At 39.2% G+C, this 27,651-nt stretch overlaps 1 protein-coding gene across 4 annotated transcripts in view; it reads right to left on the minus strand.

The window, feature by feature from the left end:
* Window positions 1-237: 237 nt before the first annotated feature.
* asic1c (acid-sensing (proton-gated) ion channel 1c) overlaps window positions 238-27,651 on the minus strand; it is a 110,939-nt gene continuing 83,525 nt past the window's right edge. For 2 of the 4 annotated variants that reach the window (XM_026150189.2, XM_026150190.2), the window contains exons 2-11: window positions 13,351-13,501; window positions 12,640-12,767; window positions 8,349-8,499; window positions 8,184-8,240; window positions 7,589-7,742; window positions 7,274-7,365; window positions 6,839-6,918; window positions 5,572-5,643; window positions 1,598-1,650; window positions 271-493 (exon numbers count right to left, since the gene is read on the minus strand). In XM_026150189.2, coding sequence (XP_026005974.1) covers window positions 415-493; window positions 1,598-1,650; window positions 5,572-5,643; window positions 6,839-6,918; window positions 7,274-7,365; window positions 7,589-7,742; window positions 8,184-8,240; window positions 8,349-8,499; window positions 12,640-12,767; window positions 13,351-13,501 — 1,017 coding nt within the window. In that variant the 3' untranslated portion in view covers window positions 271-414. Of the gene's footprint in view, window positions 494-1,597; window positions 1,651-5,571; window positions 5,644-6,838; window positions 6,919-7,273; window positions 7,366-7,588; window positions 7,743-8,183; window positions 8,241-8,348; window positions 8,500-12,639; window positions 12,768-13,350; window positions 13,502-15,882; window positions 16,639-27,651 lie in introns of those variants that run through there. The other 2 variants (XM_026150187.2, XM_026150188.2) reach the window with 2 other exon arrangements.

A 27,651-nucleotide genomic window follows, 5' to 3' on the forward strand; every position in this document is an offset into this window, starting at 1 on the left:
TTGTTGCTTTTTTTTAACTAGACTGATTGATGTACATCAATACTAGCACAGCAGTACCACATGACTCATCGCAACACAGTTCAGATTCCTCTTTTTGAACACGTTTATCCTCACGTATTGTATACTCGATAACATAAACAAATCTACTGAATGAAACATGAGTAAATTAACATGGATGCCTTGACATGGCAGTTAAACCTGAGTTGTGTTTTGGAAGTGGTCTCTTTTGTTTCTGATGATAGTATTCTATTTCTATTCAGGCATTGATAAACTGTACTACGCATTTTGTGAGCATACACTCAAGAGCCTTTCTCTGTTAAAATGATTTCACAGTTTGCTGTCAAGTACCCAGATGTTCCACCCCATCCCCAACCCCTGCTTTATGTTGTCAACAAGCAAACTCCTCAAAGTTGCCTATAGTCGGGTGACGAGGTAACATGTTCGGGGTGAATCCGAGACTGTCCGAGTGACTCCGGAGGGTGTCACAGGTGCTCTGCAAGAAACAGAGAGGAGGGGAGGAGGGGAGACGAGTTCAACCGGGTTAAGGGAGGAGCGATGCAGGGAGCGATGATGATGCCGATGATGGAGGAAATAAATGAGCCGCAGGTAAAAAGAGAGCAGCCAATACAATCGTAGAGGGATGCAGAGGGGAGGAAAAACAAACAATGTAACAAGGAGAAATTGATCAAAAACAGGAAAAAATGGGGGAATGATTGTGAATGAAAGGATAATGAATGACAGAAACATATGTGCACAATGATGAGGCAAAGAGTACAACAGATTCAGGGGTTTCGACATCAGCCACATTGCATATGTTTCATATGTAATGAGAAGATAAATTGAGGGGGTAAGATGATGGGGTAAGATGAATGAAAGGAGGGAGAAGAGAAAGAAAACAGCAGATTTTTAGTCCTGGTTTTACACTAGCATGTGTAATTCTGATAGTTATGCAAGTAGTAACATCCACATATGTCTGCATTTTTCGTCATGTACAAAGGCCCTTATTCAGCAGATAACTGCAGATATGTGGATAACAAACACCGGTAGTCCCATCGACAAAGAACCTATCTTTGTGCAAACTCACTGCATGCAGGCCTGCGATAACATCACAAAGTAATGCATCTAGTGATGTTATCTGGCTCGGACCTTCCAATGCATTGCCTCTAAATAGACCTTAGTGCTGCAGGGAAACAAATAGATCTCATGTTGTTCAGAGTTTTGTGCAATTCAATAAATATGTGATATGCTTTCACAGGAGTACACTTTATCCTACGAGGAGAAAAAAAGCATCATTATTCGGTGGAAGGAACAAGTTTTGCAGAGAATAAGATCTTTATGCACTTGGAGAATCCAACCAACTTCAGCCTTCCTTCGGCCCAGCACCCTTCTGTCAAAGCAGACAACAACTAACCTGTTCTTACACGGCGGCAGATATTAAAAGTGCTCGCTACGGCTGGATAATCACCCCTCTCTTTTGTTGACTGCCAACCAAATCATTTGTAAGCATGGAGAAAATGATGAATGTGATGATCTCAAGTATGTATGAAAGAGAGGGACAGCATGGGAGGGAGCATCTATTATCAATGGGATGTGCTACCTGGGGGCATGATTAGGCGTGACACCAGGGCTGGTTGGGTTCTCTGGAAACTCCTGGAATAGACATGATGAAAAGAAAGATGGGTGAGGGTGACTGAAATGAAAATAAAATACAATGTAAATGCTATCAGTTAAACTCCCAAGGGAACACGGTGATATCATTAAAGCACTGAAGGAAGATGATCGTTCAAAATGAAATATGAGGGGGTTTCTTAATGAGCAGGGAAGGCTAAAGTCAGTGTCACCCAGAAGGATGTCTCTTGAACAATTAAAGCACTTCATTAACAGATTGTCTGAGTGGAGATGTGACAGTGAACTAGTTGAAAAAATATAATTAAATGTGAGAAAAAAGAAGTACAGAGGATGGTTTATTGTAACGAGGTGAACACATGACATGAATGGAGCAGAGTGAGAAAACACTATAAAAGCTTGAGTGCAGCCCACTAAATGAAAGCTTTCTTTCCTGCTGTTTTAGTATTTTTCTTAATAAAAAAACGACTAAACGAATCTCCTGATTGATATTTTTGTTTAAAATCTATAAACCTCCACTTTTGTAAAAGACATTAAACATATTTTTGATCGTTTCCTCTACAACAGCTAACAAACTCAATACTGACCCAAGCATGCAAGAGCACAGCCCTCATGCAGAAACAAAACCACAACTTTCAAACAGATTTGAAGACAGAATTGGCCACAACTTATTTTGCATGCTGTCTTTTTACCTCTAATAATGTATGACAGAGAGCACAGCTTTCATTTCCAGCATGAAGCCAAGGAATGCAAATTGGCAGATTGAATAAACTCAGGGACAAAAGGCAATTTCTGCACTTAACAAAAATCTGCTTAAATGCTTTTCATTATGACAGCACCAGAAAAGAAGAGATGTTGCAGGTAGGTATCTGATTTCATTAGCTAAAATACATAAACAACAGGTCCCTACCGTAACTAGGTAGTGTTTTTAAATGTTTTATATAATCGTTTTTAAGGGGCTGTTTTAAAAATTCCATTATCTAGGAAACCTGTTGAGCTAGCTCCTTCAAATTCTTTTAGTGCAACTACCTCTGTGAAGGTCGACTCTCTGTAGCTCAAGTTAACAGAAAGATAGATCCTTTATAATATTTGGATGCCCAATCTCTGACTGCATATTTTGAGGCCTGTAAAAACATTGTTTTGCAGGTAGGGGACAGATATTTTAGTTATGGCTTCTCTCATATACAGACAGAGCACATAAGATTATGCAGCACAGTCCAAATCAGATAAAGGGTTCCACACATATTAAAGCTTAAACATGGAAAAAACGCAATTTCACCAAAATTCATTGTAATATTTCCAAGACATGAACCAAAATCAGCCTCACATCTGGAAAACTGTAGTTTCTACCAGTCTCCGAAACTGCTGTCACAGATCAGGCATCCAGATATTTTAGGGACTTCAAGCACCCATCACTCAAGTTTACCTGAGCTACAGCCCTGAGATTCCACATTGAAAGTATCTGATATTTGCCTTAAAAATATCAAAGAACCTAGCTCAAGTAGCTTTATAGATAATGGAATTCTAAATATAAAGAAAAAATGATGATACTAAAAAATGTACACTATTTATACTCTTATACCAAGCTCTATTTTCAGTGAACGTTGAGTTTGAGAAAATGTGGATTTTTAAAAAATATTTTTGGCTACCATACTGCAAGCAGAAATATATCCGGTCAGCTAAAGTAGAAAGGTTGATACATTACATTTACTACTACTTTTGATTGTATATACTTTTCAGACAAGTTAATTTAACATGCAGTTCTCCTAAAGACTTCAACAATTTACTGAAGAAGCTTCCTGGCTATCAAAGAGGTAAAACTTAAACCAGTCCTGAGGTGTGCACTACAAAGTGAGACCCATGGCTTAGGGAGCTATGTCGAGCTAAAAGTCAGAGTTTTCTATGTCAAGTAGCTTTTTTTTTTACCTGCCTAAATCACCGTGGTAACATGGATAACAGCAGATTCTGAGTTTTCTTGGTTTAAAATATTTAGGCTGGCTGAGGAGCGTGTTTTAAGTGAACCGCATCTGCTGGTAAAATATATTTCATATGTGCAACTTGTTTAGCTAACATCACAAATGAAAGTGTAAAGTTGCTGCGATGCAAACTGTGCATCCCTTTGTCACTTGAATTTCCATGTTGCTGAAAGAGAAATAACGTTTTACAGGTGATCCTAATCTGCTGCTAAATCTCGTTTACAATGCTGGAACTGCAGCTGCAACACACCAAGAATACCTGTTCAGTCAATAAAGTTAATTTCACTTTGATCTATTGACAAACTAAAGCACTGAAGTCTCCTTTATTAGGCGATGGGACAGAAACCTTTAATGTTTAAACGTGTCTAGTTTAAAGCTTCAGAGCTCTAATGTGCTGCGGTCGCATTAGAAACAAACAGCAGCTGTTTATTTCAGTGGTAAAATGTTTATTTTATTGCTTTGTGCGTTAAATCACCAGTTTAACGATTTTCTGCAGCATTAGTCTTTTGTCTTATTTGCGACAGTGTTGCATTCTACTGTTATATTTTTATGTTCTTTATAGATATTTACCACTATATTATCATCATCATCATCTATTAACATCTCTGACAGGAGTAGGCAGCACTCATAGGGATCATTTTGTGTGCACAAAGACTCGCTTGCCGTGTCAAACACCCCTTTTTATTTGAGGACACACAGAATGGTGCAGAATGCTCAGGTTAACAGAGAAAGCTGATAATCACTGGCGTTTTAAGTTCTGTCAAGCCAGCAAACACAAAGAAAGCTGGACTTTGTTGTATTTATACCTCTACCTTTTTAAAACTCTTTCAGAGTGGCATTACGCACAATATGATCAATAAAATCTATTTATAGCTTGACAGAAGGTATTTAGCACTTGTCAAATGCACTGATATTTTCACAGCGAGTGTTGGGAAGTAGTAAAGTACATGCAGTTAAACTATGTTATGCAATAATTTGTTGATTCAAGAATTTTGTTTAGATAAATATGAAAACCACCCACTATTTGCATGGGTGTAACTGTAGTGATTAAAATCTATCTTTCTATATGTTATAAGCCTTGATTTAACATTATGTCCTGAACAACAGCTCATTGCTAATCCTAAAACGATGTGTGTATGTTATTAATCATTTCCTAACTTGCATAACAGGAGGAGTGGAGATGCCTCTGGATGCAGCGTGCTAAACCACAGGGTTTGATGAAAATGCTGTTATTTAGGGCATGACTGAAACGCCTCGCAGTACTACAGTTTCCATTGCTTTGTTTTTACCATGTTAATGAAATCTCTTTAGAATTTTGGTGGTAAAACCCGGATAACAATAACAGCTCTGTAATAGTACAAAAGAGGGTGACGCTGAGAAGCTACTATATAGTGTGGAAATACTGAAAATTGGGTTAGTGTGTGGGATAAAATGAGATAACCTCTGACAATAAACAGAGTTTATGAGTCATGAATAAAATCCAATAAAACCAGGTCAAACTCTTTACTTCTACTTCTCCATGCACTGAGATTTAAGCGCACTAAGTGGCAAAACACTTGGGGAAAAAGCTTAAAAAGAAAAGGGGCACAAAGTCAATTTGTTCTTTTGGAATACTTATGTGCATCCCAGATTTTTTGTCATTACACGGAATAATTTATGCTGCTTCTCATCATGTAAAGAAAGTACTGTATGCGTCTAATACTACTCTAATTATGCATTCCCACTGTGCAGTAAAAATATGTGCGTATGATTAATGATTGTGTTTTCTAGAAAAATATTTTGTTTCTGCAGGGCTAATTGAAACTAATGATGGCATAATGCCTTTGCTTTCTCTCTGGTGCTGTTCATTAAAAGCATTTCAAGTGTGAGCAGATATTTTGATGTTGCTGTGACCATTGTTCCTGAGCTTATTTTGTACATCACATTCACTTCACTCAATCAAGTGTATTCTTAGGGACTAAAAAATTACCAGGTTGTCGCTCTGACAGCGCTGTGGCCGTTTCTTGCGAATGAAGTAACCCAAAAGCTTATCTTTAAACACCTAAAAAACATCAGAAAAGCATTATTTACAGATTCACACATCCAATAGTTTGCTTTCTTGGGGAGTGAAGAGGATCAATACTGAGGCTGACAGCATCTATAAAGATGAAGCATCGTATCTTGCACAAAAAAATTGCATAAAAGCTTGAAGTCTAAGATGTTTAGGTTAAGAATACTTTTGGGTATATTTTGAGTAGAATTATTTCCAATTTAACATTTTAACCCATACATACTGTTCACATCACATATGATGTGTTTCTGATAAACAAACATTTTATGTCTTTTCCTAAAGAGACCAAAATACACCAAAATGAAAATATCTTTTATACTGTTTTACATTTGTGCTCCGGGTCAAATCTGACCAGAATCTCTGCAGTTTAACTACATTTATTACATTATCCATGTTTGTAGTATCGTAACCTTACATTTGCTTGCCTTGAAGCAATTGTCGTTGTGACCTGGTGCTATATAAATAAAACTGAACTGAATTAAATCGAATCTACTGAGTTGGATCCACCAGCATGGGTCAAATATAGGAAAATGGTTGTTTTAGAAACCTGTGAAATTGTACATGACATTTCTTTGTGGGCACTGGTGACAGAGTTCAATGGGAATCTTGTCACTGTCATGAGAATTGTCTGTGTTTCTACAACATATACTGGGGGAACCCAGAGAGACGGGTACTTTCTGGTCTCTGAGGGAATCCTGAAGGTCTCTGAACAGTCATGGGGGAATTTCAAAGTAGTAAATAGTAAAACTGCACCGGAGTGACAATATATTGGAACAGCGGTCATACAGGGGTCAGAGTGTGCCCTAACACAGACATTAAATCTGTAAAAGAGTGGATGTGGTTTGCACTGTCACCTCACAGCAAGAAGATTGTTGTGAGGTGAGATTGTCTATGTGGACTGTTGGATTTTAAATAGATCTGTAGTTTGTTATAAACACTTATTATGAGACCATTCTTGACCCAGACCATACTGTGCAGGCAGCTAATATGAACAGCATGTAAAGGTTAAGTAGCAGACACTTTATGCTTTATGCTAAGCTCTCCAGACTCCACAAGAAAGCCATAAGTTCTCTACTACTGAATTAAAAAATGTAAAGGTTACTAAAAATGAATTTAATGTGATCTAAAAACAGAAGAATTCATTTAGTTATTGCTTAGAAATCTTTAACAAAGATCATGACTTTACCTCATATAGGTAGTCGAATATTTCTAGTATTGTAAGAACACTGGCTCCAATAAATAGCCCCATCTGGCCTCCAATGTCACCTACAGAGGGAGAGATTAACAGATACGGGTAATTAAACAATGGTGCGTGAAACCATTCCCCCTTGCTGTCACATTGAATTCTGTATCTCTTTGAGGAATCTGAGCGTAATTGTCAAAACTGTCCAACCAGCCCCAACTTCACAAACGCAGCTGCCCTTGCAAGAGCATCAGATTATGAAAACATGCTCAGCCTGTTTCACGAGTTCAAAGAGGGAACCTCAAAGCACCAGGGATGAACACAATATGCGAAATATGCGGCTGGGGGGGGGGGATGCCCGCCGAGGGTGCTGATTCTGAGGTCAGATTTATTTATTTATTTTTTCTCACAGTAAATATGAAACTGCAAGAATCTTACCGAGAAGTCCAGCAATTTCATAGGCCTTCTTCTGCTCAATCTTCTCATAATTCAGAGCTTCAAAGAAGATGTCCAACACCAGAATATTTTCTCTGGAGAGAGGACACACACGAGCACATCCATCAGATTTCCCCCAGGGCCATTTTCCCAACAGAACGAATGATAACTCACATCTCCTGCGTAACTATCATTCATTATTGTTACATTGAAGGTGAACGATGGAGACTCAGACCATGCTATACCACAGTACATTCATCCATCAACAGGAAAAGGAAAAAGAGGCCTTTATCTAAATAACTAGCTAATAATACTTACCCAATATATTGCTCAGTTTTGTTGAATTTCTTAGCCAGATATTTAGCAGATGCCTTACTGGGGATCTTAACCATGGACAGCTCCTTGCCATAGCGAGTCATGTTGCAGGGGGTCTGACAGACACAGTAATTGTTGTCTTTCTCTACCAAAAAGTCTGTGGATGATCAAAGTCATTTCAATTCATATTTCATTCATATTGCGATCACAATCAAACAAACCTGTATCCAGAGGCCCTGCTAAAAATATCCCACACAACGCACAACAGAGCTACATTCGCTGCCATCGTTCACTTTCCATGAAAGCAAATAATGACTGAAGCCATAAAACAGAGGAAGGGGGGAAAAAACTCAGCAGGATTTATTTGATATCAGCGAAGCACAGACACATCACAAATCTTCCTAATGGGATTTTTAAACAATGATTTTTACTTTATTGCTTTTGTTTCAGCACAATCTGGAATTAAAGTAATTTGAAGTTAAGGTTCACACAAGTAGTATCTACAGGATACAACAAGCTTGTGGCACCGCTGTTAATGCAAATACCTCACACTAATATTTTACACTTAATCCAATAAAAAAAAAGTGTGTGCGCTCACCTAAAGCTGGATCAGCACAATCTTTGTACTGCTCAGGTGTGCAAACGGCTGTGTTTCCTGTTTGAACCAACATAAAAGTGAAAATGATTACTTATTTATAAATGCAACACGAGGGCACAGAGATTTATGGGGTTTTTTATTGGTCAAGTAACTCTCAGTTCATACCCGGCATGTGAACCATCCTGCAGTTACAGTTCTCCAGAAGGTACCGTGTTTCACAGTCGATGCGACATGCAGTGATGCTGTACGTGGAGAAGTAATCAGAGTCTATGGGAGTAGACTTGCAATCTCCCCAAGGTGGTGGGAGGTACTGAAGCTGAAAGAGTGAGCAGCACATGTTTTGCCCTCAGTGTATCAGCACACAGGATTACATCAAATACCATAATGCAAGCCCGGTGTAGCAGAATTTCAAAAAGGGAGACAACAAGCTGACAGAACCCAACACAAATGTCTTAAACATAAAAAAAAGAAAAGAAAATACAGAAGCACTTGAATGAAAATGTGCACTCAGACAATACTGGCATAAAACGTCCAGTCGGAACAACATCATCGCTCATGTGTAGCAGCAAGCAGACATCATGCATAACGTTACTGATGCAGGTCTAGGCCCCGGTAGAAAGCAGAGTACCATGGGGATAGAGACAAGCTTACGAGAAATCTGTAAAATATGTAGATACAGACAGGACACCACAATCAATGGACAAATTTACCAACCTTGAGAACGGAACTGAAGACAATCAACGGTTTACTGGAGGATTCATTGAATTTAAAAGACAACATACGGAGCTTTTTTTTTAAAGAAAAAATCTTATGGTAATAAGTAGTATATAACGGTAGGTTAACCTAAATAATCCAGTCAATGAAAGCTTTCTAAAGAGGTTTTACTGTTGATTAACAACCTATATTTTCTCATTGATGCCCGTGAGAGTTTATTACACAACTACCCTGAATATCCCTATGAATTTAGCAATCAGGAGGAGATGTAGTGTACACTCAGTTTGCGGTCTCATTAGTGGTAGAACTCTCATTATAAGGTGAGAGCAGGTCATTACATTTATGAATAACTCTGAGAATTCTAAATGAATCCATTAGGGAAGAATATTTAACAAGTGAATTTTAAGGACCCAATTCACACTTAACATTAGACCTCGCCATCCGTCTTGGAGCTGCAGCAGCGTGCCCCATTTTGTGTGAGATCTGCTTCGACGTTAAAGGGACTTCCTCTGTGGTGTGCTGCACAGCGTGGCCTCTAACCACCAACAAGACTTCCAGCCCCCCTTTTAAGTGTCTTGTTTTCTGCCTGCTACTTATTTTCATGACAAAAATAAGCCAATTATTTATGAAGGGCGGCGATGCTTGGGTAGTTGCGCATTCAGCCGCTAACTGCAGTGGGGAGCAAGCCAACAATCTCTGCCAAAGGCTTCTTCTTGGGAAATTTCTCAGAGAAATTACACCTCCATTGTCACATTAAGGTTCACTGTAATTCCCAATCATTTCCACCAGCTCTAACCAGGTGCTAACTCTGACAATGTAACTGTCATTTAGCCAATACAAAGTGACAGAGATAGAGTGTGATTCGCAGAAGAAGTGGATTTAAACTGGCAAACATGATTAAGCCTTTATTGAACTCCATTTCTAGCCCACAGACTCTCATAAGTGGAGATACACTGGAGATAAAACCCCCAATATAATCAAGACTATAAACTCATGCCAGAGTTCTCATGGGTAATAAAACCTAATGAATCACATTGTCTGGTCCCTGCAGATGAGATTAAGCAGAGGTCCAGTGGATCACCCCGATAACACATATAAGCAAAAACAAAATGCTTACAAAAGCAGATGTGGATGTGAAAGGGTAAAGCCAAACAACAGCTCTGATAAAGACACAGATTTGGATGAATGGCTCAAAGAAATAAAACACCTTTCCAGCTCTTTGCTGGTGAGGACAGAGAGCAGAGATGGCAACAAGGACAGACTGCAGATGCTGTTACATATCGTTGCTTCAGCCACACAGAGGAGGGGGTGGGGGGGATGGTGGGGGCACACATGGGTCCATTCCTTGGAGAGGGCGGGACCAGGAGATGAAAGTGTGGAAGTTAATGAGTATGTACAATACAGTATTTTGTGGCATGCAGCAAGCCCAGTCAGTCATACGCTACCCTCTGCTCTTGGGTGGAAACGAATGTTTGGAAGCCTGGGGCAACCCCGAAGCCCAGCTCGTGGAGGAAAGGAGGCTCTGACTGAGTGTGAAGCTGTACCTTTATGCCGGCCTCATAGGACGTCTCATCTAGGGGTAAGGGGTGAGGGAACACAGCCCACATCATTATCGAAATATAAGAGGAGATAAAGTAAGGCAAGGGGACAGAAAATGACCCCTCCAGACAAACATCCTGTTGTCAGTCCCAAGCAGGACTGGTAGGTTGTCATTCAGCCATTCTCTTCTTACTTTCACTCAGTCTTGAGCTACAGATCGCTTCTAACTGTTGGTGGTGGAGTATCGATGTCTCTCTTTGCTCACAAGTCAAAGTCTCTTATTAAAAATTAAACTCCTCCGACAGAAGATTTACAAATGTAAAGCCTCGAAATCACGAGTGCTATTATTCTTATTGCACCGAGAGCAATGTCACTCGTTGGACACTGAGTGAAACGAATGCAGGCCAGAGTTTATAATGACAATCTAATTAAGTCATCACATCGTTTAAGCCATAAACACGTCTTTCAGCTGTCAGTGGTGTGGGCGCTCATGTCATGATTGTAAATGGCAAACCATGCACTTTTGCCTCCTGGAGGAAACTCTGTGATGGTGAGTAACAGAGCAGGTTTATTTTTTTTTGGAAATGGCTGAATGATGATACACTCTGAGCACCAACAACATTTGCAGAGAGAAGGAGAGAAAAATGAGAGAAAGATACATTTCTATGCAAGTTCCCAAAAGTTACATTTGTCATCTCTTGTGGTGTCCATGTGTCTGTTTCACGAGACCAACCGTGCCTCAACCATCCCATGTTATTCTGCTAGCACGCTGAAGCTTGTGAGGTGAACGAGCCAATTCAATTTAGGAGCAAAATCATTTAAATTAGGCTTAATTAACTGCTAAAGAAACTAAGTTAAAGCGCTGCTCAGGCGTCCGTTACATCATGACTTCACAAGAACTGATTATACGGTGGAAATTTTTAAGGCGCCTGCGGCACAAATACACTTGATCTCAAAGGTAATCACTGCAAAAACCTAAAATCCTCTGTGGCACTGCCGCCATTTTCTTGGGATTTACACTGAGTGCTTCTCTGTTTGTCAGAGGATATTTCCTTATTCTGTCAGTGTTTCTGTTTGAAAATCAAAGACTTTTCTTTGTCTTTGTGAGCTACGCTAGTGTGGACAAAAGCAACAGAGTCTGAATTTGTTCTCCTGGCAGATCACATAAGTGCCGTATTGTTTCATTAGATTTGGATGGAAATTCCATGTGAGCTCAGCGTTATGACCTTGCACACGGGCTTTTCAATCAATTCGGGCTTAACTATAGTTATTGCTTTTCATCCTTCAGTGACGCCAGTGTCGTGGACTCGGTCAACAAACCGGCCACGGGCCATTTTGCTTCTCTTTTTACCGTGTCATCAAATCATAGCACATATTAAAATGTGTCTACAAAACAGCCGTGGGTCATCTTTCTCATCCAATAACGCATGCTTTTTCCATATTACTGGTGTTGGGAGAAAAAATAATGTAACGAGAGTGCACCAGGTTCCTTTATATGGTCCAAACTGACATAAACAACATTATGACAGTTTTAGTAGATTTCCTTTAAGATATAGTCAGCTTTTAGCTAAATGCCGATCCCAACAGTTAGTCATAAGAAAACATTAAGTCTCTCTTTAAAAACTGTAAAGTGTGGGTTTTTAAAAAGAGTTAATCAGCGATAATGTCCGATGATTAAAGACTGCTGAAGTTGGCTGTGTGGATTAGTCCTCAATGTTTTTTGCTGGCTTCTGTTTTACTCTAGTGTCACTAGAGATGATTTTCAGTGCTGCAAATAAAAACCTGTTGTCCTTTTTCTTTCTCCTGAGGTCCAACTAATGAAGACTCAATATAAAAAAGTAAACTAAACACCCTGAGCTGCTATATATTTTTTGCATGCTGTGCAGTCTAAAGCTTTTTTGGCTCTGATAAGCGCAGTATGCTCATATTCCTGCATGCAATCATTACTCGGCCCTGCTCTATCAGTACTTCTTGGCGGCTATAACTAAGTTTCATTTACTCTAACCCAACTCATCGGCTGTCTATGTAACACATTAGACGCGCATCTCAACACAAAGGTAATACTAAGATCTGGATCTGATTTTGCTCCGCGCTCTGTGACACAGAGGTGATGGACACTGGCTGGCAAGGGTTTTTGAGACGAACACAGGATGAAGCAGAGCAAAAGACGCTGGGGTCGGAGAGGAGGCCGAACGTTAGGTACCAGTTGCTGCTGACATGACACAAAAGTTTGAAAACCAGGTGCCACACCAAATCCCAGTTGGTCAATGAAAGGAGGCTCGTCCTGGCTGTGGATCTGAACCTTGATGCCTGCTTCGTAGGAGGTCTCATCTGTGGATACAGCACGCCAGAAAATACAACAACATGTACGGTCATCGACGGAAACCAGTGCTGTTTAGCGATCCAGCAGTCACATTAATCCAGGGTTTCTACCCCTCCGCTTTCATCATATTAATGGAAGCTAATATAAGAAATAAACTCTTGTGTCAGTGTGCCGGTTCAATATCAAACAGATTTAGAACCAGAATTAATTACATGCTATTTATTTTATGAATATATGGTCCCATTATGTTGTGGTCCACCATAAATGAGAAACAATAAGTCAGTAAATGCAGTTTTATTGGGTCTGATGTCAGTTGTAGACCTGGAGAAACATATCAAGATGATAAGTGGTTAACCATGGTAGTGCATCACTTCTTTGTCTGCTTCAGTGTGGTGCAAAAAAATATATAGGCAAAGATTTATAGGTAAAGTGAAAGATGTACAACATTCCTCTGTGGCGCATCCATTTGTCATGGAGATGACAAAATACTGTGGCAGTTGTCAGGACTTCAGGGATAAACCAACAAGCTGATGAGATTTCCACATGGAAATCTGCGCAAATCAGATGTTACTGTAAAAATGCTTCACTGACCTGTCTCGCCCCAAACAGGCAAGTATTCATCCTGCTGAATATCCAACATGATCTCCAAGCCGTTCCCCGTGCCGCCCTTTAACGTGGTCAGCAAAGGGTTGCCATCTAATCCCGAGTTGAAAGTGTAGCATTTTCCATACCGTGTGTAAATCTGTAAGAAAAATAGGACACACACAGAGAAAAATAAGCACAAATAAAAAGTTTGATCCTTTTCATGGTGCAGCAGCACGAGCTATATTACATGCCAGTCTCACATTGTGCAGGGCAGGTAATCATTCCAAAGATTTTGTGATTATCAGAGAAGACAGCGCAGGTCTTAAACAGGCACCTGGCTCTGATTTGAGGAAGTAATGAGTGCTCCTCAGTAGCAGCTGAGTGATTTAGACTGAATTTACTATTTTGCCATCACTTAATGAGAAACATATGAGGGGGAAGAATCTGGACACACAAGCAGACATTTTTGTATTTTGCTTTATAAACTTCTTAATAGACCAAACCTCTGCCAGGAAAGCTTAGCAGGATTTAATGTTTGATGTGCAATCACTATAGTAGATTTTCTTCTATGTTTAAATAATTTAATTTCAGGTTCTGTGCCCCAGAGGGGATTTTTTTCTTTTTCAATTTTATGGCTTTTACCTATAATTGAAAAATTTCTATGTCATCTACCAAGCAAGTAAATATAAATCAGTCAAGAAGAATGAAAATGTAGAATTAAAATCATCGACTCTCCATAGATTTAAACAAACTATAAGCATTTCAAGATGTTCATCATCATGACGTGTGCAGCAACCTGCTGTTTGTGTTCACATCAACGGCTACACATTAAAATGCGATAAGTTATGGCTAAACAAGAGAATCATAGTACGGAAGCCAAAAGGGGACATAGATAAATGAAAATGAGTGTCGATGAAACTTTGGCAGTTGCAAATGTTCTTACTCTCAAAAACATTGCCAATTCAGAAGTATTAATTTAAATTTATGTTATCTAAGTTTCACTCTGTGATGTATAGTTTGCAATCTGTGCTTGTAAACTTTTGAATTACAATATTATTTTATGTAATGATGAATTGAAATCAATCTCAGGTAAAAGTGAAAGCTTACAGACCTTAAAGTCCTGTTTTAATGATCATAGCTGCCCTAATAGACTTCCTTTTCTCATCATCGTAACAAAAATGTGTGCTGCTAGCATGAGATTTTTGATGTGCAGGAAGGACTGAAGTTTGGATTCATTTCTACTGTGGTAAGGTCATAGAAAGAGGGCTGCTGGTTAAAACTCAGCCAGCATGGCAAAGCTGATCTCGAGAGATCAGATTCAGCGTTCAACATCCAGACCCAGACAGACTCACATCCATCTCACACAGATAAGTTTCCCCCCTCCCTGCTGGCTATATAATGAGGGAGTGCCTATACACATCATACAATTTATGACTGTTTTAAAATATTCATATTTATGTTTAGATCAAATGAGAGCATCAATCATCCATGCCGCAGACCCAATATGAGTTGCTCAAGAGCAACAAACAGATAGCAAAATGTAAATCCTGCATATCGCAAGCCATCAATCTGGCCAAAAACAGAGAATTTGAAGATTTTAAAGCCTCTCCGTTGCTATGAAGCCACCATGGGTAGCTGACCTCTTGCAGCCTGTAAGACTTCCCACTGTAAATGTCTCACATCAGCTGAAGCTGTCACAGTTACATGTTTGATTTTTATGACTTGGATCTAGCTGTTCAGACCCACCTCAGCAAAGGCAGGGAGCTAAATGTGACGCCTGTGACAGGTGAGGGTTTTATATCTGGATGTGTCTTGCCAGGTTTAAAATATTCTCAGTCCCTCTGCATGCAGGCTTACAACTGCAGAAACTTCCCCAGTCGCCCTTGCTAATATTTTCTAATGACGTTATAAGCTACCGGTTTGTGTGCGAATGTATTTACTCAAGATATCACCACGCGGAAGAGCGGGACTATGGTTTGCAAATGTCACTCACTTTCTCGCTTCAGTTATTCAGAGATGAATGGCTGTAATGGATCCCCGTCTGGTGCGTTTAAATGGGAAACTCAGCTGCATATTTTGACGCATATCCTCCTCGTGCCCAACAGATGTTTAATTAGAGACGCTGAAATTTTAATTTGAACTGATTTATGACGTCTGAATTATTAATGCGCTCAATTTTCGCCCAAATGTTGTCATGTTATAAAGCAAAAACGACATTAGAGGGACTCGGGAAATAGCCAGTCAACATAGCCAAATACGAAACCTTTAAATACAGCAGACACTGAAGCCACATCATTGTGTTTGTGCTGTTGAGTGAATTTTAAGGAGACATGGGTTTTAATGAGGGAACAGCTGTCATGTCTTAAAGGCAAAAAGCAGGAGAGGCTTGTTTTGCAGCTCTGAAACATCAACGACTTAAAAGACCTGGAGAGAATGCCTGCTGTAGCTTTGTCAAATGCTAACATGAATTATTAATACCCCATATAAACAACGCTCACATCCACACCTGGCAAACACCATCTCTCTTTCTGTACATACAGTGCTGAAGTTTTTGTAGGTGCAGGTTTCCCCACGAAACCTGCACTCCAGCAGCATGTCCTCGAGCTGGTGACCGAGCCGACCCATCATCTCCGTGGTGTTGGTGTGATAATTGGGGGGTGGGGTGTAGCTGCTGAAGTCCAGGAGAGTGAGCAGACCCTGCTTGTGATTGTCTTTAAGGATAGACAGGCTCCTCTTTATGACTGTGTGATTATGATACAGGAGATCCAACCAGTAGCCGCTGTGATACAGGTCATCTTTAGTCAGAGAGGATACCCGGAAAACATTTTTGTTGCAGAAGGTAACGGCTGGGAAGGACATGTTGTGAGCCCAGACCATGTAGATCTTGGTGACAGCGGGGTAGGACATCAAATAGAGGATTCGATTCCAGGACCAGGTGAAGAGGAGACTCAGACAAAGGAAGAAGGCCATGATCCAGATGACCCGCTGCGGTTTCGACTTGTCCGGAGAGAAGACAAACTTCAAACCGTGGATCTTGGTCCTCATTATGAAATCCACCGTGATCTCGTTCCATGTTGCTTTCAGCGAGCTGGACTGTGGGTTCTGAAGAGGGGGCTTCTGGGCATCACTTGATTTGTTTGGCTCCATGGAAACAGATTCGGATGTGGAGTCTTAAACCTTAATTGCGAGTCAAGGAAAGTGCTTCGTTGTCAAGTGCAGTTTCTCAGCTGCCCCCACTAGACTACAATTTACACATTTTCTCGACATGCACCTTAATATGTGTGTAACAGCGCGTGTGTGTATAAAAAAATCCAGGTAGCAGCAACTGGAGTCCTAACATGCAGCTGTCCCACTGTTCAGGCTTGAAAACACTTTGCCATGAAGATATAAACAAAGGAACTGTGCTCCTTGGGGGATGTAAAATTGATTTACATAATGATTCCTTTATGAGAAAAACAGCTGAATCACTCCATTAACAGAAACATCCAGCGTAACTATCCACACTCCTTCGTCAATAGACAAATGGACGTGATAATTGCAGATGTAAGCGACGGCTTCACTCCCAGAGGTAATCACTTTGAAAATTCGGAGAGGCTTACCCCTGTTGCTCAGATCTTTCACTCCTCCATCCCCCCTCTCCAGTGCCAGACAATACTTGCAGATTTCAGTGGTTTCTCTTTTTGTGCAGTAGCTGCCCAGAACCCAACTCCTCCCTTTTTCCACAGATTGAAGAGATGCTTTTTAGTGTGTTGACTTGAAGCCCGCAGAAAGGAATATAAAGCTTGTTGCCCCCCTACTCACTCCCTCTACAGTCGACTGGAGAATGAGGTGGAGCCACTGGATGAAATTGTTTTCCTCCGGTGATGAAGTGCACCTCCAATGGTATAGAGAGGAGGGGGTTGGTGGTGGTATTGATCAAAGTACAAATAATTGTGCTAAAGAAATTCCTCTAGAAAAAAAAAAAAGATGAAGTCTGAAGTTCTTTAATATTGAAGCATCGCTCGCTCATGGGTCGATATGTCTATATAATTGAAGACTGAAAGGGAGGCAGCAAGTTGGAGAAAAACAGCTAAATATCCTTTAAAATGTGTTAGAAAAATATGTCACACTACGATCTGTGATCTTCTTTTGCTCCAGTTTCAAGTTTAATTTCACAAATGCAGAGTAATGAGGGCTGACATCCTGCTGCATGCAGATGTGGCTCTGGCTGATATTAAAGGTGCTTTGCTCCATTTAGTGAGACTATCAGAGGACTGTGTTTGGCAGAAAGTGATACTTTCCCCCCATTATTTTAGCTGGAATAATTTCAATCTGTAATGCGAGTATTGGCTGGGTAACCTGATCAAAGCTGAGGTGACAAATGGTTGTAAAAAATTATTGCGCAAAGTTAAAAATAGAAAGAAAAAATGTTTTATTACTGTGCAGACTTAGACCAGAGGGTGTCATCTGCAGGTTTGGATGGTGGGAGCTAATAAAAAATAATTGGAATGAACTTATTTTAATATAACACAAACGAGTGTAAATGACTCTCGGGCTTCGTAGAGTCTGGGTTTCACTGACTAAATGCCAGAGAGGATCTACCAACTGATTCTGTTAACACAATAATAACATATTCATGTAAATTATTTCAGTATTTGAGGGCATAAACCTGGCTTTTTGCAAAAAGGCTGAGATATTACAAATGAAGAATTCAAGTAACCGATCGGCTATCGTTTAATAATTTAAGCTAATTCCTGAAATTACAGCTGCTGTCCCTCTGCAGTGGACTTAAAGTATCCCACAGTGCCTTGTAATAAGTTGCATGCAACCAGTGGTCACCGTCCAACTGTTGGATACAATCATTAATCTTCCTAGAGATAAATAAAGAGAAGGGCGACAAGAGCAACAGGAGCGCTCAGCAACATAAACTACCATTTATGTTCATTTATTTGGGATAATGTGCATTTCACAGGCAGATTCATGTGCATAGAGATTAGTATTTGGGTAAATGCGAAGCACAGTTGGCTAGCCCTGCCCTGGCTGCTCAAGAATCCAGGAGGTTACCGCATCTGAAGAGATGTATTTACACCAAACAGAAATTTCTCAGGCCTTTTATGTTAATAAAACAAAAACAAAGCAAACTATTACACCTGACACTAAAATGATCCCCTTGATGAGCAGTAAACTGAGATCTGATGTACATATCATGGTCATTTTACTTCATCAGCTCAGAGCATCAGCCCTGAGCTGGGCAACAGTTTGTTTTAACGTTCTGCTTTTTCAGGTTGTAATTTCTAAGGAAGTATAGACAGTCTTTGGACAGCCAACTAAAATCTATCATCTATATAAATATGAAATGATTTCATTGTGATATTAAGAGTATTTTGTCATCTTTGGGCAGAGCCAGGCTAGCCTCACCTGATCTTTTAGGCTTTATGCTAAGCTAAGCTAACTGGCTCCAGCGTCATACTCAATCGTCAAACAATCCCTGCTTTAGTCCCAGAAGAAGCTAACCTCTTGGGGTTGTGTCAGGAAGGGAATCTGATGTTACTTCAAACACAGCTCCCCACTGTGGGACCCCTTGTGAAGAAGGGAGTAGCTAGATATAGCTTCTAAAACAGCATTTATAAAAAGCACTGACGAGGGCTGCGGATCAGTTACTGTTTTGTTTTTTTAAAGTGGTTACACTTTCCTACAAAGGAGTTCTTTACAACCTCTGTCTTTTCTGGGGAAGGGGCTAAGATAAACAACATAAACACAATTAAAAGAAACTGTTCCACATATTTTTGACACTGCCACCTGGCGGCAGTACAACGCTTCAACATATAGATGATGGTCTGCAAAACCCTGCATCACACCTAAGCAGATAAATGTCAAATTACCCCTGTAAGAGCAAAATGGGCTCAAAATAAATGCTTGCACGTAATCCACAGGAAAGTCTGATATGTCACATTGAATTAGACACATGGCACTTCAAGCAGCCCAGCAGCCATCAAATCTACTTTAAAGTGCCAAGAAACACCACTAATTTATTCGTGGTATCTCTTCTATTTTCACATGTCGTGTTATTAAATTATTGTGCTGTCTGTGGTGATCACGTCAAGATATTCATCGGAAATTATTCTGTCTTGGTTTGTGCTGTCCTCAAAATCAGTGCTGACAGCAAAGTATACATTAGTGTAAGTGTGATTAGAAAAAAACAAAGCTTCTGACTAGTGCAGGATAAATATAGGTTGTTTATTAATCTTCAAAGAAGCAAAATGTGATTCAAAGAAAGAATTATATAAAAAGAATTTCTACCCAGCCATTTTATTAAAGCCAAATTTACAAATGCATTACAAAAATAAAGCAACACTGTTTCCCCTGTGTTCAAAAGTCGTGATATTAATAGTCTGATAAGATTAATGAATGCCTGGATACTGAAAAACAAAGAATAGAGAAGGTTAAAGCTTCAATACAGTAATAATGGTTACTTTCCCTCTGTGTCCTTTCTAGCTTTCCAGCAGCAAAACAAGTAAATTAATTGGCTGAATTTAGCTCTAACAGCTACTATATGTCATGTCTGCACCAACCATCCTTTTTGCCCTCCAGACACAACAGATGCCCAGTATTGCTTTTCTTTTAGCCTTATATCTGAACCACTTTATTCTATAAAAACAACTGGATAAGCGTTTAATTGGAGAAATAGGGTATCTTTAATAATAATAACTTTAATTAGAATAACTATTTGCATAGTGCTTTTCAAAACGCACAGTTATAAAGTGCTTCACAGTTTGTATAAAACTACACAACTACACAAAGTTTGTGAGCTTCAATCTCAAAATAATCACCTCTGGTTTCAAAATAAGAGCAACCGAGGGGCGAACCCCTGGAATACAAGTCTTACTGGAATTTCACTTGAAGCCAGTACTAGATAATGGCTAATTTTTATTTGCAGTTTAGCAGAAAACAAGACTGGATGATCTTTGCTGGTCAAGAGTAGTAGCAATTTTTTGAGCAGATATTGCCAAATGATACTTGACAGAAAACTACAGTCAAGTATCATTAGCACAGCAACAGCAGCAGATTCCTTTGTAGCTATTTAGTAGATAATCCAGGAGTAGCATATGGAAAGAAAAGTGAACTGGACCAAGAACTGAGCCTAGGGAGACACCACATATCAGGGGTGCTGAGGAGGACATGTAGTTATAAAAATGAAATTTGAAAAAGAGAAGTGCCAGAGATACTGACCCAGAAACTCTATAATCTGTAAATAAAAATGAAGGGCGAATAAGTCAAGCAATACTCAAATGGAATACTTACCTTTATCTAAGCTCATAAGAATCTCATTAGTAATTTTAAGTATCGCTGTTCCAGTGCTATAATTTTGTTGAAAACCAGACTGGAATTTATCAACATATTGTTACCCTATTTCAAGTAGCTGATGAGCAACAGCTTTCTTGAGGATTTTAGAAATGAACAGCAATTTGTAAATTGGCCTATAATTGTCTAAAACAGTGGGATACAGGGAGGGGTCTTAAAACAGACAAATGGTGACTGCTTTAAAGTATTCTGGCATGCAGCCAGATGATAGAGACTGACTGATAATAAAGCGAAGTGGGGGGGACCTCTAACAAATTTAGGATATGCACATATGAGAAAGTATACTCAGGGAAATCAGGAAGAAATTGATTTATAGAATTGGTTGAGAAACCTGTACAGGTTGGAAGGATCCAGGTTTAATGTGCCCCATCAATATCATAGGGCAAGCAACCCCCCCCCCCCCAAAATAAATAAATAAATAAATAAATAAGTAAATGAATAAATAGATAGATAAATAAATAAATAAATAAATAGATAGATAGATATATAGATAGATAGATAGATAGATAGATAGATAGATAGATAGATAGATAGATAGATAGATAGATAGATAGATAGATAGATAGATAGATAGATAGATAGATAGATAGATAGATAGATAGATAGATAGATAGATAGATAAATAAATAAATAAATAAATAAATAAATGTCTCACATCGAGCAGACAACATGGCAGGAAAACCAGACTGACATGACGAGCTCTTTTCAGTGACAGCGATCCAGTCAAATTTTGATATTTGATTTGTACTGACACGACACTTGACAACCTCTGTTTCAGACCCAGTAAAGTCATCCAGGCAAAAATAAGGAGAACAAGAATACTAATGCTGTATGGGTAGCAGCAGAGTAGGACACCCAACAATACCGTCTTATCTGCCTTGTTTCTCCATTTATTGACCAGCTGTACAGACTTCCTCTATTCTCATCGTCTTTGGAAAGATGCCAATAGATATGAAGCGCATTTAACTAGTAAGTTAATTGCTTGAGCTCATTTATTTTTTCAGGCGTGTGGCAGGCTGCTCCCGTGGTCTCAGAATCATCCCTCGTCAGCAGTTTGAACCAAAACGCAATTTCATTACTCTGATCTCCAGAGGTTACGCACTAGCAATACATGACAATCATCTTTACTCTCTTAACATGTGCTCTCTGTCTGACAGCGGCTATCCATCCTTTTTTCGATGTGGTATTTTCAAACAAAAGTAAACCGTGTACTTAAAAGGGACCTATTATGCTTCTTTCCGGCTAAAACTTTTTTTTATTCTTGGTCTCTACTAGATGGCTTTGCATGACTCACAGTTTGAAAATCTTATTTCATTTTTCATTCATGCAGATTTTTTTTTTTAGTTTTGCCACCCTCGCTATAAGTCAACTTCCTCTCTGATTGGCTGCCCCTTGCAAACAGAAGGTTTGAACAGCAGATTGGCGGAGCTGCTGTTCTCACAGTCAGAGCTCAGCCAAAAACACTAAAACTAGAGTCAGTTGATAATTCTGGGATTTTATAGTAGTAGGTATTGTAGCTTTAAAAGTAAATACTGGACAAATGTAACTATTCTTTGTATACATTTTTGTGTAAAATAATTATAGATTTCCTGAATTGAAGAGCAACATAATCGCATTAAAAAGGGGCTTTGTACTCCCGGGCTAACGACAAATATAAAGACAAAAGCTTTAAATCTGGTGTCAGACTGTAATCACAGCACTGCAATGATTTCAAACTTTTTTCTAATATGAAAAACTTTCATAACTCTGTTTGTTTGTCAACTCTTTCCCAAATCATTAATTTAATTAAAATATCCCCTCCAACACAGTGCTGCACTGACACAAGAATATATAGCACTCTGGGCAAAATGTAATGATTTTTCTTACCAATAAAATTGCTATCCTCCTTACTGAAAACAAACGTCTGCTGCTCACATACTGCTATTGTTATCATCCTTTGGATGAAAATGTATTTAAACTGTGTCTCAGTAAAGAAGCATGGTATAATAAGAAAAATTACCAAATTCAAATAAGCATCTCAAAGAAAAGCAGAACCATTTGAAATATCTATTCTTTCAGATTTTTGTATTACTAGCCCGACTTAAAGAGCAACTCGGTGATCCCTCAGGCTGTCAGGGAATGACACTAACCATCCTCTTTTATGTCAAAGCCGAGGCAAACCCCAGCGGTCTCATTAGAGGAGGAGCAGAGTTTTGACTGAGTAAAGGGGAGAGCTCCTTCAAGGGCCAGTGAGAATGTTCAACACCAAATGAAATCCTGGCAGCAATTAGATGCACATCACAACCTCACAGAGTGCAGCTGGGGAAGAGAAGAAGCTGGACACAAGACATGCCCAGCATTAATGTCCACTCACTATTAAAGCTTAGCTAATTAGCTGATTAGTCATTTAGGGTATTTATGAGCTGTTTAGGAAAATCTTAAGCAAAAATGCCAAACACTGTTTTCAGCTTTTCGTTATTTCTTAGTCTTCTATAACATATAGAGAGCGCAAACAGTTAACCAAGAAAATAACTTTCAGATTAATTAATAATGAAAATAATTAATTCATCTGTCCCAATGCCCTAATGCCTGCTTACTGAAAATGCACATAAAAAGGATGCTGCTATTATAGTACATGTATTATTAATCAGTCTGTTAAATAATCTCTCCCTCTCATGCACATTATATATAGTTTTCCTTTAATTAAAAGATGTATTGATTAGATCATATAAAGTTCCCCCGCAGAGTTCGGGATCGTCTCCTTTATAATAACGCCAGTCAAATAACATATATTAAAGTCAGACACAAATCTAAACATTTGATAAGCTGAGATCAGAGAACATTTGTCAGCCTCGGAGAATCTAAACTGATCTAAAGCTTATCAAAACAGTCGCTTATTCAGTTGACAAAAGGATTAATGCATAAACAGAAATGACCCTGTGTTGGCTTTGAACTGCATTTTACACCGACTGCAACGTGTTTGATTTATTCCACTCAGCACATTTTCCGATCAGCAGGCCAAACCGCACTGACAGAAAAACAGTATTCAGTGTCAGCCTTGAAAGTTTTAAGATAAAAATTTATATTATTTAGAGCTTGAATAAATAAAGCCGGAGCACACTGAGTAGCATAACATTTTCTCTATGAGGTCAGGATTCCTCATTGCTATGCAGCATGTCAGACTCGGCGTTGCATGAAAACTTGAAAAACTCTCTGAGAATTTCCAAATTTTAGATTTAGGCCAGCTGAGAGACAGGCTGAGAGACACTGTGATTTAAAATGACCAAACAAATGCAAATCTGGACGAGACAGCCAGACAGAGCAGAAATGTTTGCAATCAGACTGTCACTCTGTTGGACGGGCAGCTTCTTTAGCAGAGGGAGACATCTTGTGGCCTGCCTCTAAATGAAACTAACCTCTCACACAGCCACTTTGTATGCTGCACCAGTCGTGCACGGAAACCCTGAGTGGATATTTTTGCTAGGAGAGGCTTATACTGTGAAATGTCTCATATAAAATTCATCAAAAGGAAGAAATATTGCCATACACTTTGTAGGAAAATTAATTAAACAAAAAATACACCAAAGCTGCTCAGAAGGAACATATTCAGTGTACATTTATTGGACATAAAAATGTTAGTCCTTGTTGTTTGTTACATTCCCCCCCCCCCCCCCCCCCCCCAAAAAAAGTGCTGTTTTGTTGAGCTGAGGCAGCATGTTTTTTTCTGGTTCAGTTAAAAACGTGCCCTCCCATTACTTATTTAAAATGTAGAGTAATTACAAAGATCTCTGGCGCAGCATATGTACAGTATATCCTCCCAAGCAAACCAGGTGGAGGGCAGATGCAGTCTGTATCAATAAAACACAGATGCAGCTGGCTACACCTGCTGTCTTTCTCCCTTGTTCCATTCCAGGCAGAATCCAAGAAATGCTGTCACTCAAGCTTTCACTCTGCAGCCTGCAGTCACACTTTGATAAACTCACTCCTTGAATTTCCTCACCGGTACTTTTGCAGGGATAATGTCTTTTTTTCCACATCTTGTTTGCTCAGCTGGAGGCTTTTGGTACCCTGAATCCATTCAGGGATAAGCACTTGCCAGCAGTCTAAAATTGCCACAGTGTAACCCAGCATTCCATCAGGAACTTTTTTTGCCCTCCTCATGTATGTGTTAAGAATAAAAAGCATATCCTTAAACGTTCCTGAGGCTATACACCAAATCTCTCCCTCGCCAGCATTTAAAGGACTTTTATTACAGAATACAAATTTTGAAAGCCAATTACACGTTCATAGTTTAAAAATCACAACTGAAAAAACAAACAATGAAGTATATTATATGGGCAAAAGTACCTGGGCACCCACACATTACTCCTACAGGAGCTGCTTGGCCATGAAAACCCATGACACTAAGCTCCTGACACAGAATTTTTGTGCAGATGCCAGAGGATGCCAGAGTAGTTTTGGAGCTGTGCACTTACTGAGTTACCACAACATTGGTGCCTCAGTACTTTATGTGGTCTGACACTTGGTGGCTGACTTGCTGCAATTCATAATCACAACATAAAATCATGACATTCTTAGTCGTATGAGTTCTAAATTTAATTTTTCTGACAACCTTACAGAGATTGAAATCTTTGTAACTGAAAACAGTATGTTAATAATACTAATTAATCACTTATTCTAACCTATAAAACTATATTCGATTAATTTTTATTTTTATAGCACCAAATCACAGCAGCAGTCACCTCAAGGCACTTTATATAGTAAGGCTAAGACCCTATGTAAGTATGCATGTGTGTGTGTGTGTGATATAAATGAGTTACATAGTGTTTTGATGCATTCATATGCAGCATGTCACACTGCGTTTATAATATCTGACTGTGACAGGCTGAGTTGTTATTAACTCAGCCTGTCACATTAATCGCTGAGTTGTTATTAATAATGAAAAAAACATCCTTTCTAACCTCTCTAACACTCCACTTCAGTTAATATATAAATCATTCACCGCAGTCATGGGGCAGGTTTACAGATGTATGCTGACGATATGGTGATATATGTCTCAGACAAAAATGTCTCGTCTGTTTCTTTGCATCGTTTACATTCCATAGCAGCACGACTTTAAAACTCTCAGCATTAATAAAACTGTCAGTTTGCCTCTCTTCCAGGGCTCGGTACTGAAAGAAGCCCATAAGTTAAATTTAGAGGCAATTCACAGAACAGACCTCATTTAGATATTAGATTCTCTTTCATTTACCTTCAGAACCTTCAGGTGAACCCTGAAGCTACTCAGCTACTTTAAATCTTACTATACTGCAGTCTGAACAAATAAATACAAACATACAGTACATACAAAAATAAAAATCACTTAGTCATCTAGGAGGAAAGAAATCTCACAGAATCCAGTGAGCTCTTTAGAACGGCATAATCTTTCAAAATGTTTGTTAAGGCAGACTGCATTACTAGGTGCTTGACTGTATACAAGTTTAAGCTCGTGGCAGTGAAAACACCTGTATTGAAAGAGGTGTGGCCTAATAATAAGGCATTTCCAACAATAGGTGATGTCTAAGCTCTTCTGTCTAAAGGTGCAACGGGTTGAAAAATTAAGACGATGCAAAGTAACAAAAATAGCAGAAATGTAAACATGTTCACATGCTGGTACAAAAAAGTATTTTGGTATTTATGGGTAATTTATTTCTTCAAGATGACTAAAAAAGGTGATAAATTATTTTATAGCTTTACTATTTAAACTGCATTAAGGCTTAAAGTTAGGCCATTTCCACTTTAACTCACTGGTAGGCTTAGTAGGCTTCACCCCTGTTAATTGACTGAACTGGATCTCTGCAGCATGTTTTTGGTGTTTTCAGATATTTTAGTGGATTTATCTGAAAGAAAAAAATAGATGGCCTGCTGTGCGGATCATTCATTTGCATGTTACTTAGCAATAATACTTGGTGATGGTGTCAGTTTAATGGAGCTATGCAGTATACTCCATTTGTCCATATATGATCAATTCTGCCTTAAAAACAACAACAACAACATGGCACAAACATGGCCAAATTACTAATGCTGATGTTTCACAACAAGGTATCACAAACCAGTGGGTTCATCTTTTATATACAGTCTATGATATTGACCAAATAGTCTTGAAGAGTAATCTCAGAAAGCAACTCCACACTTTGAAAGGTGCAGTGCATAACATATTGGCTAAGAGACCAGGATGTAGATCCCAGAGGCCATTAGTGGAGGAAAAAAAAGAAGCTAAATATGGCTTCTGAGGCAATCAAAAATCAAAAGACCTTGTGATATGAACCATTAGTCATTTGTGCTCCATCTGTGTTCAGTAGATCAGGAAAACTTGGGAGTACAATGCGTGCTGTTGTTTGAATATCATGATGCCAGGAGGCTGATAATCTACAACAAAACATAATGGCTCTATTGGTTTTGGACAGAGCCATATTTGTGTCCGGTGTCTCCACCTAACAAGCCAATTAACTTAAGAGGTTCTGTCAACGGGCACCTCCGATGTCTGCCTATGGTCGTATGCCGGATGTGCAAGTCAGCATAAAGCACCCTCACACAGCATCCCCTCCATGAATTCCTTCAGTATTCCTCCTCAGTGCCATTGACTGGACTGCCAATGCTGCACTTAGAGTAACAGCGATTTTCACAGTAATCTTTTCTGATACTGAGTACTGGAATAAACACATTAAGTATTTGTAATCTGGCCTGTCATCTACGCTCGGTGCGTCAGATTTGTTTATTTCATTGTTTGCACTATACTCTATTTTATCTCTACTCTCCTTTTCATGCTCTAGGCAGCAGTGTAATTTTGTGCTCCTTCACACACCTTCTTCCTTTCATCTCTCCTAATGCTTCCAGTTGTGCATCGAGGCAGTGGCTCTGCTCCAAAGCAGGCTGAATCACAGTGATGGTGTCAGTGCTCAGCTGAGTCCCAGTCCCACCTCAATCTAAGCACAGCGCAGCCTCTTT

The sequence above is a fragment of the Astatotilapia calliptera genome, chromosome 18, assembly GCF_964374335.1.
Source record: "Astatotilapia calliptera chromosome 18, fAstCal68.1, whole genome shotgun sequence".
Lineage (NCBI taxonomy): Eukaryota > Metazoa > Chordata > Actinopteri > Cichliformes > Cichlidae > Astatotilapia > Astatotilapia calliptera.